This window comes from Coregonus lavaretus, assembly GCF_964263955.1.
Source record: "Coregonus lavaretus genome assembly, chromosome: 23".
NCBI lineage: Eukaryota > Metazoa > Chordata > Actinopteri > Salmoniformes > Salmonidae > Coregonus > Coregonus lavaretus.
Genome location: NC_140010.1, coordinates 30,328,269 through 30,350,901, shown reverse-complemented (window position 1 = coordinate 30,350,901; position 22,633 = coordinate 30,328,269). Strand labels below are relative to the sequence as shown.

The 22,633-nt window shown below is 41.1% G+C and overlaps 1 protein-coding gene across 1 annotated transcript in view; it reads left to right on the top strand.

The window, feature by feature from the left end:
• The first annotated feature begins 5,833 nt into the window (after positions 1-5,833).
• LOC311099200 (thymocyte selection-associated high mobility group box protein TOX-like) overlaps positions 5,834-22,633 on the top strand; it is a 54,385-nt gene continuing 37,585 nt past the window's right edge. The window contains exon 1 of the mRNA XM_084139880.1: positions 5,834-6,269. Coding sequence (XP_083996006.1) covers positions 6,168-6,269 — 102 coding nt within the window. The 5' untranslated portion in view covers positions 5,834-6,167. The remainder of the gene's footprint in view (positions 6,270-22,633) is intronic.

The window sequence follows — 22,633 nt, the reverse complement described above, 5'->3', positions numbered from 1 at the left end:
AGTATATTATATAAAATGACACCCTCATTAAAATGTAAATTGAACAGGTAAATAGGTATGCTTAGATAACCTATGATTTTTTTTAAATAAATTTTACATGCATTTAGGCATAATAATTATGGCTCTACCCACATGTAGATAATATGGTCTAAATACTGCAGTATTACTATATTTATATACTATAGTATTCACTGTAGTGTTTATGCGGACGACTGTAGTATAGTGTAGTATTCACTGTAGTGTTTTTGTGGACATGACTGAAGTAACACCTGCCGACTAAGGTTAACTAAAATGGCACAACTACCAGACAACACCAGTTCCTGTTTAATGAGCGGGAACACCTCAACCAGAACATAAGACAGGTTCGTGACAGGCCACCTAATGATTTGGGTTTACAGTTCTGAGCAACGCAACAGATCAGACAACACCTTAGCAAAAATATAACATGTTTATTACAACTGTAACATGTAAACGTTAGACAGGTTCCAGGCTAAAGGGAAACAGTATAGAGGCAGATATAAAGAACAAGCAAAGTTTATTAAAGCTTAGAAGATTACAGTGCATTCAGAAAGTATTCAGACCCTTTGACTTTTTCCACATATTTTTTACATTACAGCCTTATTCTAAAACGGATTAAATAGTTTTTTTCCCCTCATCAATCTACACACAATACCCCATAATGACAAAGCAAAAACAGGTGTAGTGCAGACTCAGCACAACTGAAATATCACATTTACATAAGTATTCAGAACCTTTACTCAGCACTTTGTTGAAGCATCTTTGGCAGCGATTACAGCCTTAAGTATTCTTGGGTATGACGTTGCAAGCTTGGCACACCTGTATTTGGGGAGTTTCTCCCATTCGTCTCTGCAGATCCTCTCAAGCTCTGTCAGGTTGGATGGGGAGCGTCGCTGCACAGCTATTTTCAGGTCTCTCCAGAGATGTTAGATCGGGTTCAATTCCGAGCTCTGGCTGGGCTACTCATGGACATTCAGAGACTTGTCCCGAAGCCACTCCTGCGTTGTCTTGGCTGTGTGATTAGGGTCATTGTCCTGTTGGAAGGTGAACCTTTGCCCCAGTCTGAGGTCCTGAGCGCTCTAGAGCAGGTTTTCATCAAGGATCTCTCTGTACTTTGCTCCGTTCATCTTTCACTCAATCCTAACTAGTCTCCCAGTCACTGCCGCTGAAAAACATCCCCACAGCATGATGCTGCCACCATCATGCTTCACCGTAGGGATGGTATAGGCCAAGTGATGAGTGGTTCCTGGTTTCCTCCAGACGTGACGCTTGGCATTCAGGCCAAAGAGTTCAATCATGGTTTTCATCAGACCAGAGAATCTTGTTTCTCATGGTCTGAGAGTCCTTTCGGTGCCTTTTGGCAAACTCCAAGTGGGCTGTCATGTGCCTTTTACTGAGGAGTGGCTTCCGTCTGGCCACTCTACCATAAAAGCCTGATTGGTGGAGTGCTGCAGAGATGGTTAACCTTCTGGAAGGTTCTCCCATCTCCACAGAGGAACTCTGGAACTCTGTCAGAGTGACCATCGGGTCCTTGGTCACCTCCCTGACCAAGGCCCTTCTCCCCCGATTGCTCAGTTTGACCGGGCGGCCAGCTCTAGGAAGAATCTTGGTGGTTCCAAACTTCTTCAATTTAAGAATGATGGAGGCCACTGTGTTCTTGGGGACCTTCAATGATGCAGTTGTCACGGTTTCGGCCGAGGCGGCCCCTTCTCCTTGTTCGGGCAGGCTTCGGCGGTCGTCGTCTCCGGAGTACTAGCTGCCACCGTTCGATGTTTCATGTTTGATTGGTTTTGTCTGTTTGTCACACCTGTTTATTGTTTAGTGTTCATTAGGCACCCTATTTAGTTCCCTTGTGTTAGGTCAGGTGTTGTGTGTAATTGTTCTACTGTCGTGTGGTTGTTTGGTCCTCTGTATTTTGTTCTCTTTTATTTTCGTGTTGTATTAGAGAGTCCTGCACGTTGTGCATATTTACTCTGGTCAGTCTAGTGTGCGTTTGTTTTCGCCTGTGGCCTGTTGCCGGTTTTGGCCTGTACTACGGACTTCACTAAAGACCTTCGGATTTAAATTCTCTGTGTCCTGCGTGTGATTCCACATCCCACTACACTCCACTCCTGACAGCAGTAATATTTTGGTACCCATCCCCAGATCTGTGCCTCAATACAATCCTATCTCGGAGCTCTACGGACAACCTCATGGCTTGGTTTTTGCTCTGACATGCACTGTCAACTGTGGGACCTTATATAGACAGGTGCGTGCCTTTCCAAATCATGTCCAATCAATTGAATTGACCACAGGTGGACTCCAATCAAGTTGTATAAACATCTCAAGGATGATCAATGGAAACAGGATGTACCTGAGCTCAATTTCGAGTCTCCTAGCAAAGGGTCTGAATACTTATGTAAATACAGTATTTCAGTTTTTTTGTAAATACATTTGCAAACATTTCTAAAAACCTGTTTTCGCTATTTCATTATGGGGTATTGTGTATAGATTGATGAGGAAAAATAAATAATCGGACACAAATAATATGAGACAAATAATAATCAACATATACAAGAGTACACCAAAATGACTTAGATCTGTTACTTCCACTAGATAGCTTTCTAAAATACAGCAGGGCTTTCACAGAGATTCAGCTGACCATGTTTACAAGATGACAAAAATGGTGACAAACAATACTGTGTAGCCATTGATAAATTAGCCTGATCTACACTGCCAGTCTATAGTTTGGACACACTTACTCATTCAAGGGTTTTTCTTCATTTGTAATATTTTTTTACATTGAAGAATAATAGTGAAGACATCAAAACTATGAAATAACACATATGGAATCATGTAGTAACCAAAAAAGTGTTAAACAAATCAAAATATATTTTATATTTGAGATTCTTCAAATAGCCACCCTTTGCCTTGATGACAGCTTTGCACATTCTTGGCATTCTCTCAACCAGCTTCATGAGGTAGTCACCTGGAATGCATTTCAATTAACAGGTGTGCCTTCTTAAAAGTTAATTTGTGGAATTATTTTCCTTCTTAATGCGTTTGAGACAATCAGTTGTGTTGTGACAAGGTAGGGGGGGGGGGGGGGGGGTATACAGAAGATAGCCCTGTTTGGTAAAAGACCAAGTCCATATTATGGCCAGAACAGCTCAAATAAGCAAAGAGAAACAACAGTCCATCATTACTTTAAGACATGAAGGTCAGTCAATAAGGAACATTTTACTTTGTGAGACGCGGTGTGGGTGAACGGATGATCTCCGCATGTGTAGTTCCCACCGTAAAGCATGGAGGAGGAGGTGTTATGGTGTGGGGGTGCTTTGCTGGTGACACTGTCTGTGATTTATTTAGCATTCAAGGCACACTTAACCAGCATGGCTACCACAGCATTCTGCAGCGATACGCCATCCCATCTGGTTTGGGCTTAGTGGGACTATCATTTGTTTTTCAACAGGACAATGACCCAACACACCTCCAGGCTATTTTACCAAGAAGGAGAGTGATGGAGTGCTGCATCAGATGACCTGGCCTCCACAATCCCCTGACCTCAACCCAATTGAGATGGTCTGGGGTGAGTCGGACGGCAGAGTGAAGGAAAAGCAGCCAACAAGTGCTCAGCATATGTGGGAACTCCTTCAAGACTGTTGGAAAAGCATTGCAGGTGTAGCTGGTTGAGAGAATGCCAAGAGTGTGCAAAGCTGCCAAGGCAAAGGGTGGCTATTTGAAGAATCTCAAATATATTTGGATTTGTTTAACACTTTTTGGTTACTACATGATTCCATATGTGTTATTACATAGTTTTGATGTCTTCACTATTATTCTACAATATAGAAAATAGTACAAATAAAGAAAAACCCTTGAATGAGTAGGTGTGTCCAAACTTTTGACTTGTACTGTAGCTTCGGCCTACCATGCCGAATGCTATTGCACCCCCTTTCTGCCATATACTGGTCATGTCCGCAAAGCACTATAGTGAATACTATAGACATAGAATACTGCAGTCATGTCCGCAAAAACACTACAGTGAGTACTATAGTATACTGCAGTCATGTCCGCAAAAACACTACAGTGAAATCTACAGTAAAGTCCGCAAAAACACTACAATGAATACTATAGTATATAAATACTATATGAAAAATGTATGCACTCACTAACTGTAAGTCGCTCTGGATAAGAGCGTCTGCTAAATGACTAAAATGTAAAAATGTAAATATAGTAATACTAGTATTTAGACCATTGTATACTGTCGTATTTTTTCATGTGGGTTCGCTGTAAATGTGTAACATGTTTGAGGGTTGAACTTTAAGAATTCACATGAGGCCGTGTGCTAAACAGAGTGAGTAGTTTAGTAAACAACCAAAGATTTCAAGACTAAAAGTGGTAAAAGTAGTAGCCTACAATAAGGAAAAACTCCAGGTATAAATACACTTTATCTAGTCCTTGGCCTATATCTTAAGCTGACTTTGGTGCAGGTCATATTGTTCTTCACTTTACCGTCTCTGGTAAACACACACTATATCAAATAAAATCTATGTTTATTCGTCACATGCACAGGATACAGAAGGTGTACATGGTACAGTGAAATGGTTACTTGCATAGTAGCAATATCAAAAACAGAAAGTGTCCAGATAAACATATTTTATTAGATGACACTTACCCAACACACTTGTCTAAATTGATGGGTCATGTGAAGGAAATGCTAAAACAACCCCTCAGCCACATTTTGCTAAGCTCACGTTATAGACAGAAGCATGATACATGGCAGACCAATCCAAAATCATCTCCTGGCATGTCCAGTCCATCCATTATCTCAGCCAATCATGGCTAGCGGGAAGGTTCCTATCTTTTTCCATGGCTAAACTAACTAGGTTCGTAATTTAACAATTTTATTCGTATTTACGGTTGGAATGCAAGTTTGTTATTTAAGCACATGAAAGTGCTAGCGGGAAGGTTCCTGTCTTTTTCCATGGCTAAACTAACTAGGCTCGTAATTTAACAATTTAATTCGTATTTACGGTTGGAATGCAAGTGTGTTATTAAAGCACATGAAAGTTCACATGTTCCAGAAGGCATTTCAGCCAAAAAACACATTTTTATAAAATATAAATGTTTACGTTCAAATGCCTCTCCTGTGAAGTAGTGCGAGGGAATCCCCGGCATGAGCTCCCCAAAGACAGCACATTCAAATAAAAACAGCATCGACAAAGCTAGCAGTAAAGCTAGCTAGCAGTCCAATCCATCAAAAACACTACGTGATCGAGAGATACTACAGTGTGTAGTATAGTATTCTACAGTATACTACACAATTCTAAAGTAAGCACTACATGATCGAGGGATGCTACAGTGTTGAGTATAGGATTCTACAGTATACTACAGTTTACTACAGAATTCTATAGCATTGTACAGTAAGTACTATAGTATTCTATAGTAAACTGTAGTATTTTTTTATGTGGGTATATTGCAGGAAAAAGCTGTTTCAGGTGCCCCCTCTAAAATAATGGGTGCATGAAGCCCCTGTATGTAGCCTAGGCTAGTGTACCAAACTAACACAAAGTGCCCACAAAGCTGTAGTCCTAATTTTGGCTTTCTAAAGGGGTTCAACCATAATGTATAGGCAACATAAAATTATTCATATAGCCTACAACCGAATGCAAGTGACGCAGGCGCTACATTCACCAGTGCGCCTACTAGGTAGAGTAGGCTGCGCTCTTGCCCCCTGCGCGGTCTATAAAGTCCTTTGTATGAATTGCGAGCAAACAGGCAATCCTACCGTGCCCCATTCGCTTGCAGATGACTGTAGCCGCTGGAGAGAAAGAACTACTGTCGCTGCAAATGCATCTGTCAGAAAGAGAAAGACGCGCAATAACTTCTTCAACAATCGAGTGATAGCCTACAGCTTTCAAAGTTACACCGTTTTACCAGCGTTTACCAAGTCCGTCGTTCATAGTGCGACATACGTTGATAATATAAGTTTTTTCTTTCTCCTGAAAAACCGCGAACGCATGTGAGAGCATCACTGTTTGCCATTTTTAGCATCCAACCCTAGACTTGCCGACTTCGACCATCCGTCTTTATAGTACCTTCAACTTTTGAGGACTCAAAAGTAGACGCCGGAGTGGAAAAGCTTGTGTGGAGATTGATGTTTTACTGAAATGGACGTGAGAGTATATCCACCTCCACCACAGTCTTTATCATCAACAAATTCCTCCCTATTGGGACCGTTGCAGTATCCCGATTCCCCGTACTGCAATAAGGTGAGTCGCATCTGGACTAGGCTATAGGAATATAGTCTATTTGTTTAATTTCGTACAATGTATTATGGAAATGCATAAAAACGCTCTTCAGAAAGTGGATGTTACACACTGCCCTGAAATAAAATTACTTTCTGTCCATTCATTTGAAAGCAATGACAACAGGAACAAACATTAATGCACAACATGTCTAGTTATTTAATGTCATATAAACATTTATTGCTTATATTACCGTTAGCTTAATTGGGCATTGTTGTCAGTGTGTATAACTGGTGATGAACGCAGCGCTATCAATATCAGTGAAGTTTCTTCCAAAGCGCTCAACTGAGTTTTTATCTCATTTAATGACACAAAAGAGTCAATTGTTTCCGTCATTGAATCACGTACAGAATTTAGGATAGAAAACCATCACAAACATGACGTGTGTTGAATGCAATCATCTACCTGTGGTTATATGGAGTAATTGTGCCTCTATTACGCACTGTAACTCAACCCATGTCTTGTTTATACACATGTACTCTCACTATAATAAAATCATTGTAATTTACTGTCTGCTTTCAAACCCATAGTTTAAAACGACTTTCACATTCAGATTAACAGGTCCTTTTCTGCATAATGATACTGTTCTGTTCTGTGTGTGTTTGTGTGTGTGAGTGTGCTTGTGGGTGCGTTTGTGTATGTGTGTGTGTGTGTGCGCCTGTGTATGTGTGTGCGCCTGTGTATGTGTGTGTGAGAGAGAGAGGGAGAGAGAGCGAGCATAAGCGAATGGGGGTAGGGATTTTGTAGGGAGGGAGGGGTAGAGTGGGGTTTGGGGGTTTGGGGGGTTGTACTATTTATCCCTATGTCTTTTGATTCACTGCTCTGTCTTTTTTATATAAGATCTCTTAAGTCTCTGCAGTGAAAATAGAGAGAGAAAGAGGGTGAAAGAGAGAGAGAGAGATGGAGTAAGGGCATGTGCCTTATAGATATAATCTAAAAGATTAAATTGTACTGTTTGAGCATGTCCACGCAGTATAAACACTATCCTAGATTTTCCATTTTAGCATTCAGTGTAATGAGATGGGGGGGTAGGGGGGTTCATATAGGATGAGAGAGAGAGGAGAGAGAGAGAGAGAGAGTAAGAGAAAGAGAGAGATGGTATGACAGAAAATGAGAGTAAAAGAGAAGAGTGTCCTATAACCAGAGAGAGAAGCAAGAGAGAATCAGAGAGAGAATGAGAGAGAAAAAGAGAGAGAAAATGAGAGAGAGCGAATGAGAGAGAGAGAATGAAAGAAAGAGAATGAGAGTGAGAGAATGAGAGAGAAAAAGAGAGTGTGCTAGAGAGAGGGAGAGAGACAGAGACAGAGGCAATGAAAGAGAGTGAGATAGAAATGTGTGTGGTAGAGAGAGAGAGAGAGAGAGAGAGAGAGAGAGAGAGAGAGAAAGGGAGAGAGAGAAGCCCTAGCCAAACACATGTGATTGTGAGAAGGGAGTGAGGTATTTCCAGTGCAAACAGACAGAGATGGCCTGTGTGCTGCTGAACGAGGTCTCTGTATGTGCGAATACCCAGTGATAGAGCCAGTTCTATACTGACTTCACTGTTATCTACAACAATTAATCTAATACTTTCTATACTTCTAGCAGGGCATCACTGTTGTGACTGCTGCTTTGTCTAAGCAGAGGTTCTGTTCACCTCTAGTTTCATTCAGAAGCATGGGTTGATTCAGGCCCATTTCTCTTTACAGTAGATTGGCTGTTTGGCCAGATATTCTGTCCGACTCCGTCATCTCAAATGTTATTCATGAACAGCTCATGATCACTTGCCACTTAGCCAAGTTGATGCAAAGTAATTTAGAAACCTGTTTAGAGTGGTCCAAAATATGATTTCATGTTATGATTATGATATTTTACTGTAATAACGTCAAATCTTAGTTGCTATGGCAGATAGGGTTGTTTGGTCTTATTTTGTGGAATTGCAGAAAGAGGGAATGATACTTCCAAGATTTTATTGATGGCTGGGTACCTTTTGTTTTTGTGACAGTTTTCATTGATTTAGAGATGGTTGAAGAAATGAAAAGGCTTCATGTAACACTCTTCAACGTGCCTTGGATGCAGACATTTGCTTATTTGTTCTAATCTAAGATGAAACATCTGATATGTCAGTTCTGTATTATTGAAATGGACTTTACTATGTTGTATAGACACTGTGGTGTCTTTGTCTGTGTGTGTGTGTGTCACAGTTCTGTATGTGTGTGACTGTGTGTGTGTGTGTCATCTGTCTGTATGTTGTGTGTGTACGTTTGTCTTAGCCTCAGGCATTTTCAATTTAGTGCAAATTACTGAGCTCTTTGGTGGTCCTGGATCTCTGAGGGGCTCTGGGAAGTCGACCCCGACATTAATACCCTGTCCTTTGTGTTGACTAACCAAGCACACGCAGCAGCTCAGACCTGGGTTCAAATACTATTTGAAATCTTTGAGCGTTTGCTCTAGCCTGCTTGGAGCGCCAGATGGGCGGGGTTTACGGTTTTGGGACTATTATATTGGTCCATTAATCCAGGCAAGCTCAATCAAGCACATGTATAAGGCATTTAAATGATTTCAAATAGTATTTGAACCCAGGTCTGCACAGCACAGGGCCCATAGCAGGCAGGCAACACAGCAGCACAGCAGTTAGTCTCCCGGTCAGGCTCATCCACAGAGACCTGGCTCACGTTTTGAATATTATCAACATTACTCATCTATATTTCCATTTATGGTATTGACATTTGATACTACTGCACATGTACATTCCTCATCCTAGCCACGGAGACAACTTTGAGCTTCTAGTCGCTGTCAAGCATAGTCATCTTAGTAATGTAACTTACTGATTGATGTAGGACAATAGTTCCAGACCTACTTGCTTAACTTGCAATGTTACTCACTATACATCACTGTGTCAGCAGTGGTCTCTTATTTAATGAAGTAATACTTCATTAATATTTCAGGGTTTTTCCTGGCTCAAAAAAGGGCTTAGGTGGTGCCTCAGTTTCCTATGCAGGAAAACCCCTACATTATATTTACACTTACAGCACCGTTCTAGATGTATTGAGAGGAGGAGGAATGTAAACCTGACCTAGATATCAATCTGGTTTGTTATTTTAACTACTTCAAAGCAACACTGTACATCTGCCAATCTCTGAATCCAGATCCCAACTAAGATACATTTACTGTACAACATGGATACAAGCACAAGATGTCCCTGTCGTCTTCTGTGAACAGTAACTTGCTTTATGCATGCTTTGTGATTCATAAGCATGTTATAAACCTTTAGAAGCCTGCTATGAACCTGTATTAAGGCTTCATAAGCTGTGGAATTACACTGTGGAATATCTACGGGTTGTGGCTAGAGTCAACAGTTTATGTCAACAAGATACTCTGGTGGGTTGGATCAACGTACTGTAGATAGATTGTCCACACAGTGTGGAAATGTGCCTTTGGCTTCATTCAATGACATTAGCTACAGTATGTTTCCATTAACTTGTCCAGTGATTTTTTGTCAGCATTTAGAACGTTTGCATAGAAAATAGATGCAACAGAGTTTCCATGTAACTATTTTGTGTCGATAAAAACAGCTGGACGTAATGTCACACCTAAAAAAATAACTTTTTTGCAAAAACGTACAGTGTGGAATAAAAATGTAGTGGTTGAAGTGTTTCCATTACCCATTTAGACAAATTGCGCATTAATAAATTGGCGACAGTCTGTACAGTGGGGAAAAAAAGTATTTAGTCAGCCACCAATTGTGCAAGTTCTCCCACTTAGAAAGATGAGAGAGGCCTGTAATTTTCATCATAGGTACACGTCAACTATGACAGACAAATTGAGGAAAAAGATTCCAGAAAATCACATTGTAGGATTTTTTATGAATTTATTTTCTAATTATGGTGGAAAATAAGTATTTGGTCACCTACAAACAAGCAAGATTTCTGGCTCTCACAGACCTGTAACTTCTTCTTTAAGAGGCTCCTCTGTCCCCCACTCGTTACCTGTATTAATGGCACCTGTTTGAACTTGTTATCAGTATAAAAGACACCTGTCCACAACCTCAAACAGTCACACTCCAAACTCCACTATGGCCAAGACCAAAGAGCTGTCAAAGGACACCAGAAACAAAATTGTAGACCTGCACCAGGCTGGGAAGACTGAATCTGCAATAGGTAAGCAGCTTGGTTTGAAGAAATCAACTGTGGGAGCAATTATTAGGAAATGGAAGACATACAAGACCACTGATAATCTCCCTCGATCTGGGGCTCCATGCAAGATCTCACCCCGTGGGGTCAAAATGATCACAAGAACGGTGAGCAAAAATCCCAGAACCACACGGGGGGACCTAGTGAATGACCTGCAGAGAGCTGGGACCAAAGTAACAAAGCCTACCATCAGTAACACACTACGCCGCCAGGGACTCAAATCCTGCAGTGCCAGACGTGTCCCCCTGCTTAAGCCAGTACATGTCCAGGCCCGTCTGAAGTTTGCTAGAGTGCATTTGGATGATCCAGAAGAGGATTGGGAGAATGTCATATGGTCAGATGAAACCAAAATATAACTTTTTGGTAAAAACTCAACTCGTCGTGTTTGGAGGACAAAGAATGCTGAGTTGCATCCAAAGAAGACCATACCTACTGTGAAGCATGGGGGTGGAAACATCATGCTTTGGGGCTGTCTTTCTGCAAAGGGACCAGGACGACTGATCCGTGTAAAGGAAAGAATGAATGGGGCCATGTATCGTGAGATTTTGAGTGAAAACCTCCTTCCATCAGCAAGGGCATTGAAGATGAAACGTGGCTGGGTCTTTCAGCATGACAATGATCCCAAACACACCGCCCGGGCAACGAAGGAGTGGCTTCGTAAGAAGCATTTCAAGGTCCTGGAGTGGCCTAGCCAGTCTCCAGATCTCAACCCCATAGAAAATCTTTGGAGGGAGTTGAAAGTCCGTGTTGCCCAGCGACAGCCCCAAAACATCACTGCTCTAGAGGAGATCTGCATGGAGGAATGGGCCAAAATACCAGCAACAGTGTGTGAAAACCTTGTGAAGACTTACAGAAAACGTTTGACCTGTGTCATTGCCAACAAAGGGTATATAACAAAGTATTGAGAAACTTTTGTTATTGACCAAATACTTATTTTCCACCATAATTTGCAAATAAATTCATTAAAAATCCTACAATGTGATTTTCTGGATGTTTTTTCCTCATTTTGTCTGTCATAGTTGACGTGTACCTATGATGAAAATTACAGGCCTCTCTCATCTTTTTAAGTGGGAGAACTTGCACAATTGGTGGCTGACTAAATACTTTTTTTCCCCACTGTATGTCCTCCCACCTATCTGTTTCATGTCTCAGGTATACCCCGTGAAAGCCAGTATGTAGGCTAGAATGCAATAATTGACTAATATTTGCCATATTGTAATAATTCTCATGTGCCAACGTCTCGCCATGGTCCGTGCCATGGTGAAACTTGCACTCCTATAGATCTGAAATAATTGGATGGTGAAACTTGCCAGCCAACCAGAAAAGCAAGGCAAAGCAATTCAGGCATTCTTGAAAGTCAGGACAATCCTTGTCCTGCAAAGAAACATTTTTATAGTAGAACATTTTTATTTTGCAAGTAGTAGGCATTAAGAATTACATGTGGAGTGGAGCTTTATAGTTATGCGGTGACATTACATTTCCATAATCATTTATCGCAATAAAGAAAGTTAGACAAAATAAAAATCCACACCTGTCCAACGGATAAAAATGTTGTCGATCTTTAGAAAGTTTCTCCCATATCTGCCGTTTCCGTTACACATGTCGCACATTTTTGTTGTTGTTGCAATATCGCTTTTGTCTAATAAACCTGGGTCAATGGAAACCTGCCTATCACAGACATAAAATACATCAACAACATTTTAAACATCATGATGCTTGATGGTCACACTAACTCCACCCATAGATGCAGCCTAGTCAGTCATCTTTATGTTGTTCACCATAGTCATTCGTTTGTAGACTCCTGCGGTTAGGTCAATCCCCAAACAGACCTTTGGTTGTAAGACTAAGCTCTTCACCCACCCGTAAGATAAAAACCCTGCCCAGTGGTGATCAAGCTACAGTGGTATTAAAGGAGGCAGTTCAGGCACACGTTTAAAGTCAAGCAGCTGTTGTCTTTGAGGGAATCCTCCTCAGTCTTATTCATAAAGTGCCTCAGTGTAAAATTGATAATCTAGGATCAGTTTAGTCTTTTAGATCATAACGAATAAGATTATATGGCCAGGGGGAACCTGATTCTAGATCATCACTCCTACTTTGAGATGCCTCATGAACATGGGTCCTGGTCCTGGAGTACCCCTTTGGATGACGGTCTTGATATGATTCGCCATATGTGCAGGATTTATGCAAGAACTGTAGCATCATGTTGTATGTTAAAGTCTTTAGTCGCACCATCTCAACCAAACCTAGGTTTTATAGCTCCACGTATGTTGTCAACATGTCTGTTGTGTTGGCTGCTAAGTACTGTAAGTGTATGTAAGCGTATGTAAATGACATGCTCCCACTTAACCTATGCTAAGTGCATGCACACTATTCAACCTTAAAGGGATACTTCGGGATTTTGGTAATGAGGACCTTTATCTTCTTCCCCAGAGTCAGATGAACTTTTGGATACCATTTTTATGTCTCTGCGTGCAGTTTGAAGGAAATTGCTAACTAGCTCTAGCGCAATTGCTAACTAGCGTTAGCACAATGACTGGAAGTCTATGGGTATCTGCTAGTTTTTACTTCCAGTCATTGCTCTAACGCTAGTTAGCATTGGCTCGCAAAACGACCTCTAACTTCCTTCATACTGGACACAGAGACATAAAAATAATATCCACGAGTTGTCAAAATCCCGAAGTATCCCTTTAGGTAATGGTACAGAATACACACATGACAAATGGACCTCTATGGCTGTTCTTTCTGCTCAGATGCTTTTCCCATCTACTAACATCATGAGTAATGATATCAGGTCAACTCTGACGGACAATTACTTCACATTACCTTCCTGCATGTAGTATGCTTCTTATGTGTTTATTTCTTTGTTACCTTCATTCAATCCATTTGATAGAATAGAATAGAATGAGCCTGGTTTCATAAGTCATGTGCCTGGTTATATTGATAGTCCTACAGATGTAGGATCTTAATCTGATCACTCTTTTGTTGCTGAGAGTTTTCCTGCACAGCACTTGTAGCTTGTAGCTTATTTAAGGTTTAAAAGGGCTTCTAAAGTTTGTAATTTGCAGTTTGAAATTTCAGACTTGATTAGCCCTAACAAACAATTTATCAGCACCTACAAACATTTCCATTAATTATAATCCACATAATAATTAACATTTCCTGTTGCTGCAGGATTATTTTCCTGCTGTAGCAAACTGGCTCAAATTAAGATCCTACATCTGTATATAGTATTTTTCTCCACCGTACAGTTTTCACACATTGCCACGCTATACGTAACACTAATCTGTTGTTACACTGTAAACATTCACACAGTAGGATAGAGCCAAGTGAAAACCTCTGAGTCAGCTCTCTCTCTCTCTCTCTCTCTGTCCTGTCTCTGTCTCTTTCTCTCGCTCTGTCTCTGTCTCTCTCTCTCTCTCTGTTAGCTACCGCAGAGCACTAGGCTGAGGGCTTCCTAAAAAGCCAGGCCTAATTGCGGCTGAATTCCTGCTTGCTGGTAACAATAGCAGGGACTCTGTGAGTTCCTGTGCTGCGGCCAGCGATCCACGGTTCACTGGGCGCTGTCGAAAGACATCGGCCCTCTGATTGACAGCTTCAGCCCAATGCCAGCAGAGGATTTAATTGTGCATCATGTGTGCCTATTGGCAGATAGAGAAACTCAGAGGAATGGCTATGTGGAACTGTGGTGCTACTGTAAACACATACACAGACATACAGTCTATATATTCTTGCACATTTGCAAGCAAGCACACAGAGGACAGGTTGCTATCAGGCAACTAGAATGACGTTGATCTAATTCTGATTGGTCATTATAATTAAAAAGGACAAGATTAATCATCTGAGGTAATTGGGTTGTTTGTCCATTTGTGGCTTGACATATTTGTGTTTTTCCGCTAAGCATTAGAATAGGAGGACAGCTTTTTTCTGAGTGTTTGATGAGTGACTCATGGAAAAACATGACATAGAATGGAACTGAACTGAATCATCACCTGGTGATGTCATGCCAGGTTCGATGTGGATTTGGGATGTTATGAATTTCTTTAGTACTATATTTGGAACTTACTTTTTTAATGGTCAAAGGAAAGTGTACAGTATATTTCCTTTCGACTGAGATACCTGATTAATTGTTTCTACTGTGTCTGTGATTGTTAGCAGAGATAGAGTTAGATCATTCTGGTCAATGAGTGTCAGAACTTTTGGAAAATGACAGTGAATGGATGATATGGCACAGTGTGGTATTCATAAATTCATCATCCCTACATAAAAATAAGAAGAAGAAGAAGAAGAAAAAGAAAAAGAAGAAGAAGAATTTGCTGGGCGCTTATATTTGTGCTATTTCATGTGTGAATTGGAAATGTGTTTTTTGCATATCCCAACTCCCCCTGAGACACCCTTGGAGAGTGGGGCTACGGACATTTCAATTACATTGAAAAGTCAGTGGTCAAAATCACCTGTGTGTGTTTACAATCTCATTGACTGTGTTGAATATATCAACAATGACTGTAATGTTTTTCTCAACCATATGACGCTTAAACAAAGACAACTTCCAACTTCTGTCAAATCTGATACAAATCCTACTGCCTCAATCCTATATAATGAGCTGGTGGTGAATGTAGTGTTACAGAGACGAAGGATCAACTAATTAAAGTCGCTGAACATAATGATCATAAAATCTGGACTTGTGTTGGTTCCAGTTTGGCGCGGTTAGCCATGTTTTTACCCTGTCTGTATCGTACCCTGAGAATCTCTGGCACTGAATGGTGATTGGGATCCATCCGACGAAAAGCACACACACACACATGCAGGAACGCACACGCACACACACACACACACACAAACACACACACACACACACACACACACACACACACACACACAACACACACACACACACACACACACACACACACACACACACACACACACACACACACACACACACACACACTTCCCTGGCTTGAGTGTGCCCAAAGATAGGCCACATATGAATGAGTGATTAGGCTCCTGGTTTGATACAGTCCAAACAGATGGGCCGTGAATAACGGATCCAGAATAGCCTAATTGTTTGGTTTATTCTCCAAGCAAAACATATTGCAATCATTTTCACATTAAGAGAATTCCCCCCTGTTTTTTCTTAGTTGATGGATTGAGTTGTTGTGGTGTTTGGAGCTTTTAGAGAAATTTTAAGAATTTCTTTATTATGGTATTAACATTATTGACTACTACAGTGAACATTATTGACTACTTTCATGTGTTTAGACTGTCTGTCATAACCATGATTTATGCATCTTCTTTCTTCTTAGATAATGACTGTCTTAGCTAGTGTTTTTTCTGTCAAATTGCTCTTTGTTTTGTGTGCCTGGATAATCCTTTGTGTAATGTTCTTTGTGGGTGTGTGTGTGTGTGTGTTTGGTGCGTGCGTGTAAACCCTTAACAATAGTGTGTCTCCCATTGTCCTGTGAAGGGTGGTGTGTCTCTGTGTGTGTGTCTGTGTGTGTGTGTGTGACCGTCCTCCGCTGACTCCTCCACCTGCTCCAAGGCCTTTTGGCTCTGCTACCCATTCACAGCCCTTTGTATCCAAGTGTTTAAGTGGCACCTGTCCACCTTTTGATGTCTGTACAGGCTTCACTGATCTGAGGACCTGTGTGCGTGCGTGCCTGTGTACCTGTTTGTGTGCGTGCGGAGGTCAGATCTTGTTTCATAACTCAGACAGGTGGACCTTATTCCTTACTGCATCTTGGGTGGGGTTCTGGGATAAGATCCCACCTGAGTGGCATCATTACATTTACATTTTTACATTTTAGTCATTTAGCAGACGCTCTTATCCAGAGCGACTTACAGGAGCAATTAGGGTTAAGTGCCTTGCTCAAGGGCACGTCGACAGATTTTTCACCTAGTCGGCTCGGGGATTAGAACCAGTGACCTTTCGGTTACTGGCACAATGCTCTTAAACACTAAGCTACCTGCCGCATCATCATCATCAACCTAACCCTACACCTGCCCATCGCTATCATACTATAGTACCATCTACTACTCTGATGCTATTAGCATATTACCGCCCACTGCTATCAAATAGCCCTATAGCAACAACAGCAGATAGCTTTGGCTGCAGTAAATCTATAAGGTCTCTATAGGCTACTGTTACAGATTATCAGTTCTTGTACCCACTCTAAAGCCATAGAGATAGATAGAGCAGTCCGCTATATATACTGAATGATCATTTATAAATGACCTTCTACATACACATTAAATAGGTCAAGAGATGGGTTTGACCTCTATCCATATATCTGTATCCCTATCCTCCTTGATTCTAAGCCGTTGTAATTTTTTCCAGTCCCTCTGTCTTTCTCTGTGTGTTTCAGTCTACTATATACAGTATGTGGCCTTTGAACAGCTGTATTTGAACTTAACATCGAGCCAGAATAGCAGTGGTTGAGAGAGTAATTGCATGTTTGACTTTGAGGGAAACTGCAGTAATTCAGAGCTCATGGTCGACTTTGCTGCTCTGAAGCGATGCACGCCCTTGCACTTTAGTTTAAAAAGCTAGAAGACCTATGTTTTTTTATATATTGTTAGATATATTTGAATTTACTACAGTACTGCCTACTGTGGCACCACTGTATAACTGGTTGTTATCTTATTATTATGCAGTAGTAATTACCCGGTAAAAAGTAAGGTAGGCCTAATTAGTTTACTGGGTTGCCATAATCTCTACATTTACATTTTACATATGAGTAATATAGCTAAAGCTCTTATCCAGAACGACTTACAGGAGCAATTAGGGTTAAGTGCCTTGCTCGACAGATTTGTATTATTCAGTAATAGTTACCTGGTAAAAACGTATGGTAGGCCTAATCAGTTTACTGGGTTGCCATATTCTCTGTGCATTATGTTAACGGCATCATCATCAATATCAATTTACTGCCATAATCAAATAAGCAAGCATTTATATGCAGTGACTAGGCAATATATAAGAGGATACGATTTGAGAATAATATGTACAGGAACATAATATATATTATCATGAGAAGGGAAGGAAATAGGAGGAAACCGAGAGAGAGGACTAACATCAAGGGCATTCAACTAGCAAACCAGCTGAGTCATATCCAATTTAGTTTTGCATTAGTCAGAGGCTCTCCATGGTTTAGTATGGAGTGCTAGAGCAGGCCCTGAAAAAGGCTTCCTAACCAGGCTTCTTTCAAAAGGAACCAGGCTTACCCTACACAAGATAATCTGTCATAAGAAAATATGCATAACCATACGTAAGTACAGGGCTCTCCCTCGCTGTTTATTAAATACTTGTTTTCCTTTTCATATGGGACTGCTTATAGGTTTTTGCTATTGGTTTTGGGGCATTTTAAAAGTAGCAAAATGTGGGGGGAAAATCATATTTTGGGGTTTGAAGATAATCATATTTCCCGGTGAAATATTCCCTGCCTGACTCAAAATGACATGTACCGACCCAGGTCTGTGCCCTGCCCATATCTACTATATAGGTTATCAACTAGGGCCCAGACATTTTCCTTGTCAGGTGCAGAGCCATATACAGTGCATTCGGAAAGTATTCAGACCCCTTCACTTTTTCCTCATTTTGTTACTTTACAGCCTTATTCTAAAATTGATTAAATTGTTTTTCCCCCCTCATCAATCTACACACAATACTCCATAATGAAAAAGAAATTTGTGCAAAAAAAACTAAAAATTAAAACTGAAATATGACATTTATATAAGTATTCAGACCCTTTACTCAGTACTTTGTTGAAGCACCTTTGGCAGTGATTACAGCCATGAGTCTTCTTGGGTATGACGCTACAAGCTTGGCACACCTGTATTTGGGGAGTTTCTCCCATTCAAAAATATTTGAATGTAGGTTTGAAATGAGGTTTGGACTGTCCGTAGGTTGATTTATTCTTATGTTGTGAAACCTGAACTAGTCTCACATCTTTTAGGTTTGTGCTCGGTTGTATTTGTGGCTTCCGTCTGGCCACTCTACCATAAAAGCCTGATTGGTGGAGTGCTGCAGAGATGGTTAACCTTCTGGAAGGTTCTCCCATCTCCACAGAGGAACTCTGAAGCTTTGTCAGAGTGACCATCGGGTTCTTGGTCACCTCCCTGACCAAGGCACTTCTCCCCCGATTGCTCAGTTTGGCTTTGCGGCCAGCTCTAGGAAGAGTCTTGGTGGTTCCAAACTTATTCAATTTAAGAATGATGGAGGCCACTGTGTTCTTGGGGACCTTCAATGCTGCAGACATTTTTTGGTACCCTTCCCCAGATCTGTGCCTTGACACAATCCTGTATCTGAGCTCTATGGACAATTCCTTCGACCTCATGGCTTGGTTTTTGCTCTGACATGTACTGTCAACTGTGGGACCTTATATAGACAGGTGTGTGCCTTTCCAAATCATGTCCAATCAATTGAGTTTACCACAGGTGGTCTCCAATCAAGTTGTAGAAACATCTCAAGGATGATCAATGGAAACAGGATGCACCTGAGCTCAATTTCGAGTCTCATACCAAAGGGTCTGAATACTTATGAGAATACTTTCCGAATGCACTGTATATTATGTGCTCAGGAAAACTCCTGGCGCTGTGGTCTCTGTGCTATCTGATGATAACACCTGCCTTGCATCCTTATAACATTGTCCATCCTGTTCCCATAGTAACAACAATTCCTGTACCCTGCTCATGTCTGTCCTGTCCTGTCCCACACTGACACACATCGGTCTAAAGTTGGCCTTCAGCACTGATCTAGGACCAGCTCACCATCCCCATATCCTAACCTCAACCATTAGTCTCCAAAACACAAAACGGACCTTAGAGGGGCTATTTCACCCTACACCCACAGGCACAGTCAGTCTGTACAGTCTGTACTGTAGTGTATGGTTGCCATGGTAACAGTGACTATGGCTGTAGCGTGAGTAAAGGGTTCTGTCCTGCACTCTGTTCTCCGCAAACAGCAGGCGCCATGGAGGCAGGGAGACATGGCAGATATATTACCCACTGTGTAAACCAGCAACAGCTGCACTATTGTAATTAAACTCAGGTTAAAAAGGGAGAACCCTGAGCAAACAAAGGAGTATGGTTACTATACTTAAGTGGCAGGTCCTGACGTGTAGGGAGAGATTAGGTGTAATACTCAAATTCTTGGTCTATATGAGACTAGGAGTCAAATGTTAGGATGAAATTGCCCATAGACATCTAAGGTCAGTTTATTCCTCTGTAGCTCAGTTGGTAGAGCATCGCGCTTGTAATGCCAGGATAGTGGGTTTGCTTCCCTGGACCACCCACACACAAAGATATATGCATGCATGACTGTAAGTCTATTTGGATAAATGCCTGCTAAATTACATACAGTACCAGTCAAAAGTTTAGACACACCTACTCATTCAAGGATTGTTCTTTATTTTTTACTATTTTCTACATTGTACAATAATAGTGAAGACATCAAAATTATGAAATAACACATATGGAATCATGTAGTAACCAAAAACAAATCAAAATATATTTTATATTTTTGATTCTTCAAAGTAGCCACCCTTTGCCTTGATGACAGCTTTGCACACTCTTGGCATTCTCTCAACCAGCTTCACCTGGATTGCTTTTCCAACATTCTTGAAGGAGTTCCCACATATGCTGAGCACTTGTTTGCTGCTTTTCCTTCACTCTACGGTCCAACTAATCCCAAACCACCTCAATTGGGTTGAGGTCGGGTGATTGTGGAGGTCAGGTCATCTGATGCAGCACTCCATCACTCTCCTTCTTGGTCAAATAGCCCTTACACAGCCTGGAGGTGTGTTGGGTCATTGTCCTGTTGAAAAACAAATGATAGTCCAACTAAGCGCAAAACAGATGGGATGGCGTATCCCTGCAGAATGCTGTGGTAGCCATGCTGGTTAAGTGTGCCTTGAATTCTAAATAAATCACTGACAGTGTCACCAGCAAAGCACAAATAAAGTGGTGATCCTAACTGACCAAAGAAAGGGAATTTTTACTAGGATTAAATGTCAGGAATTGTGAAAAACTGAGTTTAAATGTATTTGGCTAAGGTGTATGTAAACTTCCGACTTCAACGGTACATACACATACATATACACATACATACACATAAATACATATACATACACTTTAAAAATATATATTTCCCTTTATTACTTTCCAACCCCACCACCCCTTCCCTAATTGGAGTAAATTAGTGAACAACAACGCTTAGGCCTCTACTTCCAGCTTATACATACTACATACATTTTCTGGACACAGTCAATTTTACAATAATTCTATTTTGTTTGTTTTTACTCCTGAACTTCCTCTACCCTCAACCGCTCCGATCATTTTCATGATGTCCATCCGGTTTGCTTCTATATGCCATATCTCTCCAACTGTGCTCCTTCACAAAAGCTCTCAACCTATAACCTATATACTTATTACGGACACAGCATGCCCTACATTAGTTATCTTGCTGTTATTAGTTGTTGTTAGTCCCATCCTTCAAATATATCAAATATATGCCATTTAGCAGACGCTTTTATCCAAAGCGACTTACAGTCATGCATGCATACATTTTTTGTGTATGGGTGGTCCCAGGGATCGAACCCACTATCTTGGCGTTACAAGCGCCGTGCTCTACCAGCTGAGCTACAGAGGACCACGATCCTTCAGCTCCATTCAACACCTCCCATCTATCTCTTAACACCATCCATATTGGATTTCTATTTGCCATATATTTTTCAACTGTACTGTGATGTTTCACAAAAGTTGCTCTTGTTTCTTGGCCCAAGCAAGTCTCTTCTTCTTATTGGTGTCCTTTAGTAGTGGTTTCTTTGCAGCAATTCGACCATGAATGCCTGATTCACGCAGTCGCCTCTGAACAGTTGATGTTGAAATGTGTCTGTTACTTGAACTCTGTGAAGCATTTATTTGGGCTGCAATCTGAGGTGCAGTTAACTCTAATGAACTTATCCTCTGCAGCAGAGGTAACTCTGGGTCTCCCTTTCCTGTGGCGGTCCTCATGAACGCCAGTTTCATCATAGCGCTTGTAAATGTAATGGCTTTTGTGACTGCACTTGAAGAAACGTTCAAAGTTCTTGAAATGTTCCGTATTGACTGACCTTCATGGCTTAAAGTAATGATGGACTGTCATTTCTCTTTGCTTATTTGAGCTGTTCTTGCCATACTATGGACTTAGTCTTTTACCAAATAGGGCTATCTTCTGTATACCACCCCTACCTTGTCACAACACAACTGATTGTCTCAAACGCATTAAGAAGGAAAACAATTCCACAAATTAACTTTTAACAAGGCACACCTGTTTATTGAAATGCATTCCAGGTGACTACCTCATGAAGCTGGTTGAGAGAATGCCAAGAGTGTGCAAAGCTGTCATCAAGGCAAAGGGTGGCTATTTGAAGAACTCTCTCTGTGTATATGTAAATGAAACACTAGTAGAGGTGTGATGCAGTTCATGCTTAGTGATAGGGACTAATCATACTCTAGCTAATATGGCGGTACTAGCTAGCTAAGGCTTCATTGCAGCTGAGGTATTAGATTGTACTTTTTGCCCTTTAGCTATACTGATTGACTTATAATAAGTCAATTCACTAAAGTAAGTGAGTCTGAACCACATATGAAGATCATCACAAGTTAATTCGTCTTCAAGAATAGCTGCTAGCAGCAACATCAATGATGAAGTCTCATATCCTTCTGTAACGCATCCTTTTGGAATTATGTCACTTCCTGTAGCAGAGAGCCCATATTCAGTCTAGTATTATATCTTTGTCGAAGTGACACATACACTATATATACAAAAGTATGTAGACACCCCTTCAAATTAGTGGATTCGGCTATTTCAGCCACACCTATTGCTGACAGATGTATAAAATTGAACACACAGCCATGCAATCTCCATAGACAAACATTGGCAGTAGAATGGCCTTACTGAAGAGCTAGGTGACTTTCAACGTGGCACCGTCATAGGGTTCCACCTTTTCAACAAGTCAGTGTGTCAAATTTCTGCCCTGCTAGAGCTGCCCCTGTCAACTGTTGGTGCTGTTATTGTGAAATGGAAACGTCTAGGAGCAACAACGGCTCAGCCGCGAAGTGGTAGGCCACACAAGCTCACAGAACGGGACCGCCGAGTGCTGAAGCGCGTAGCGTGTGTATAAA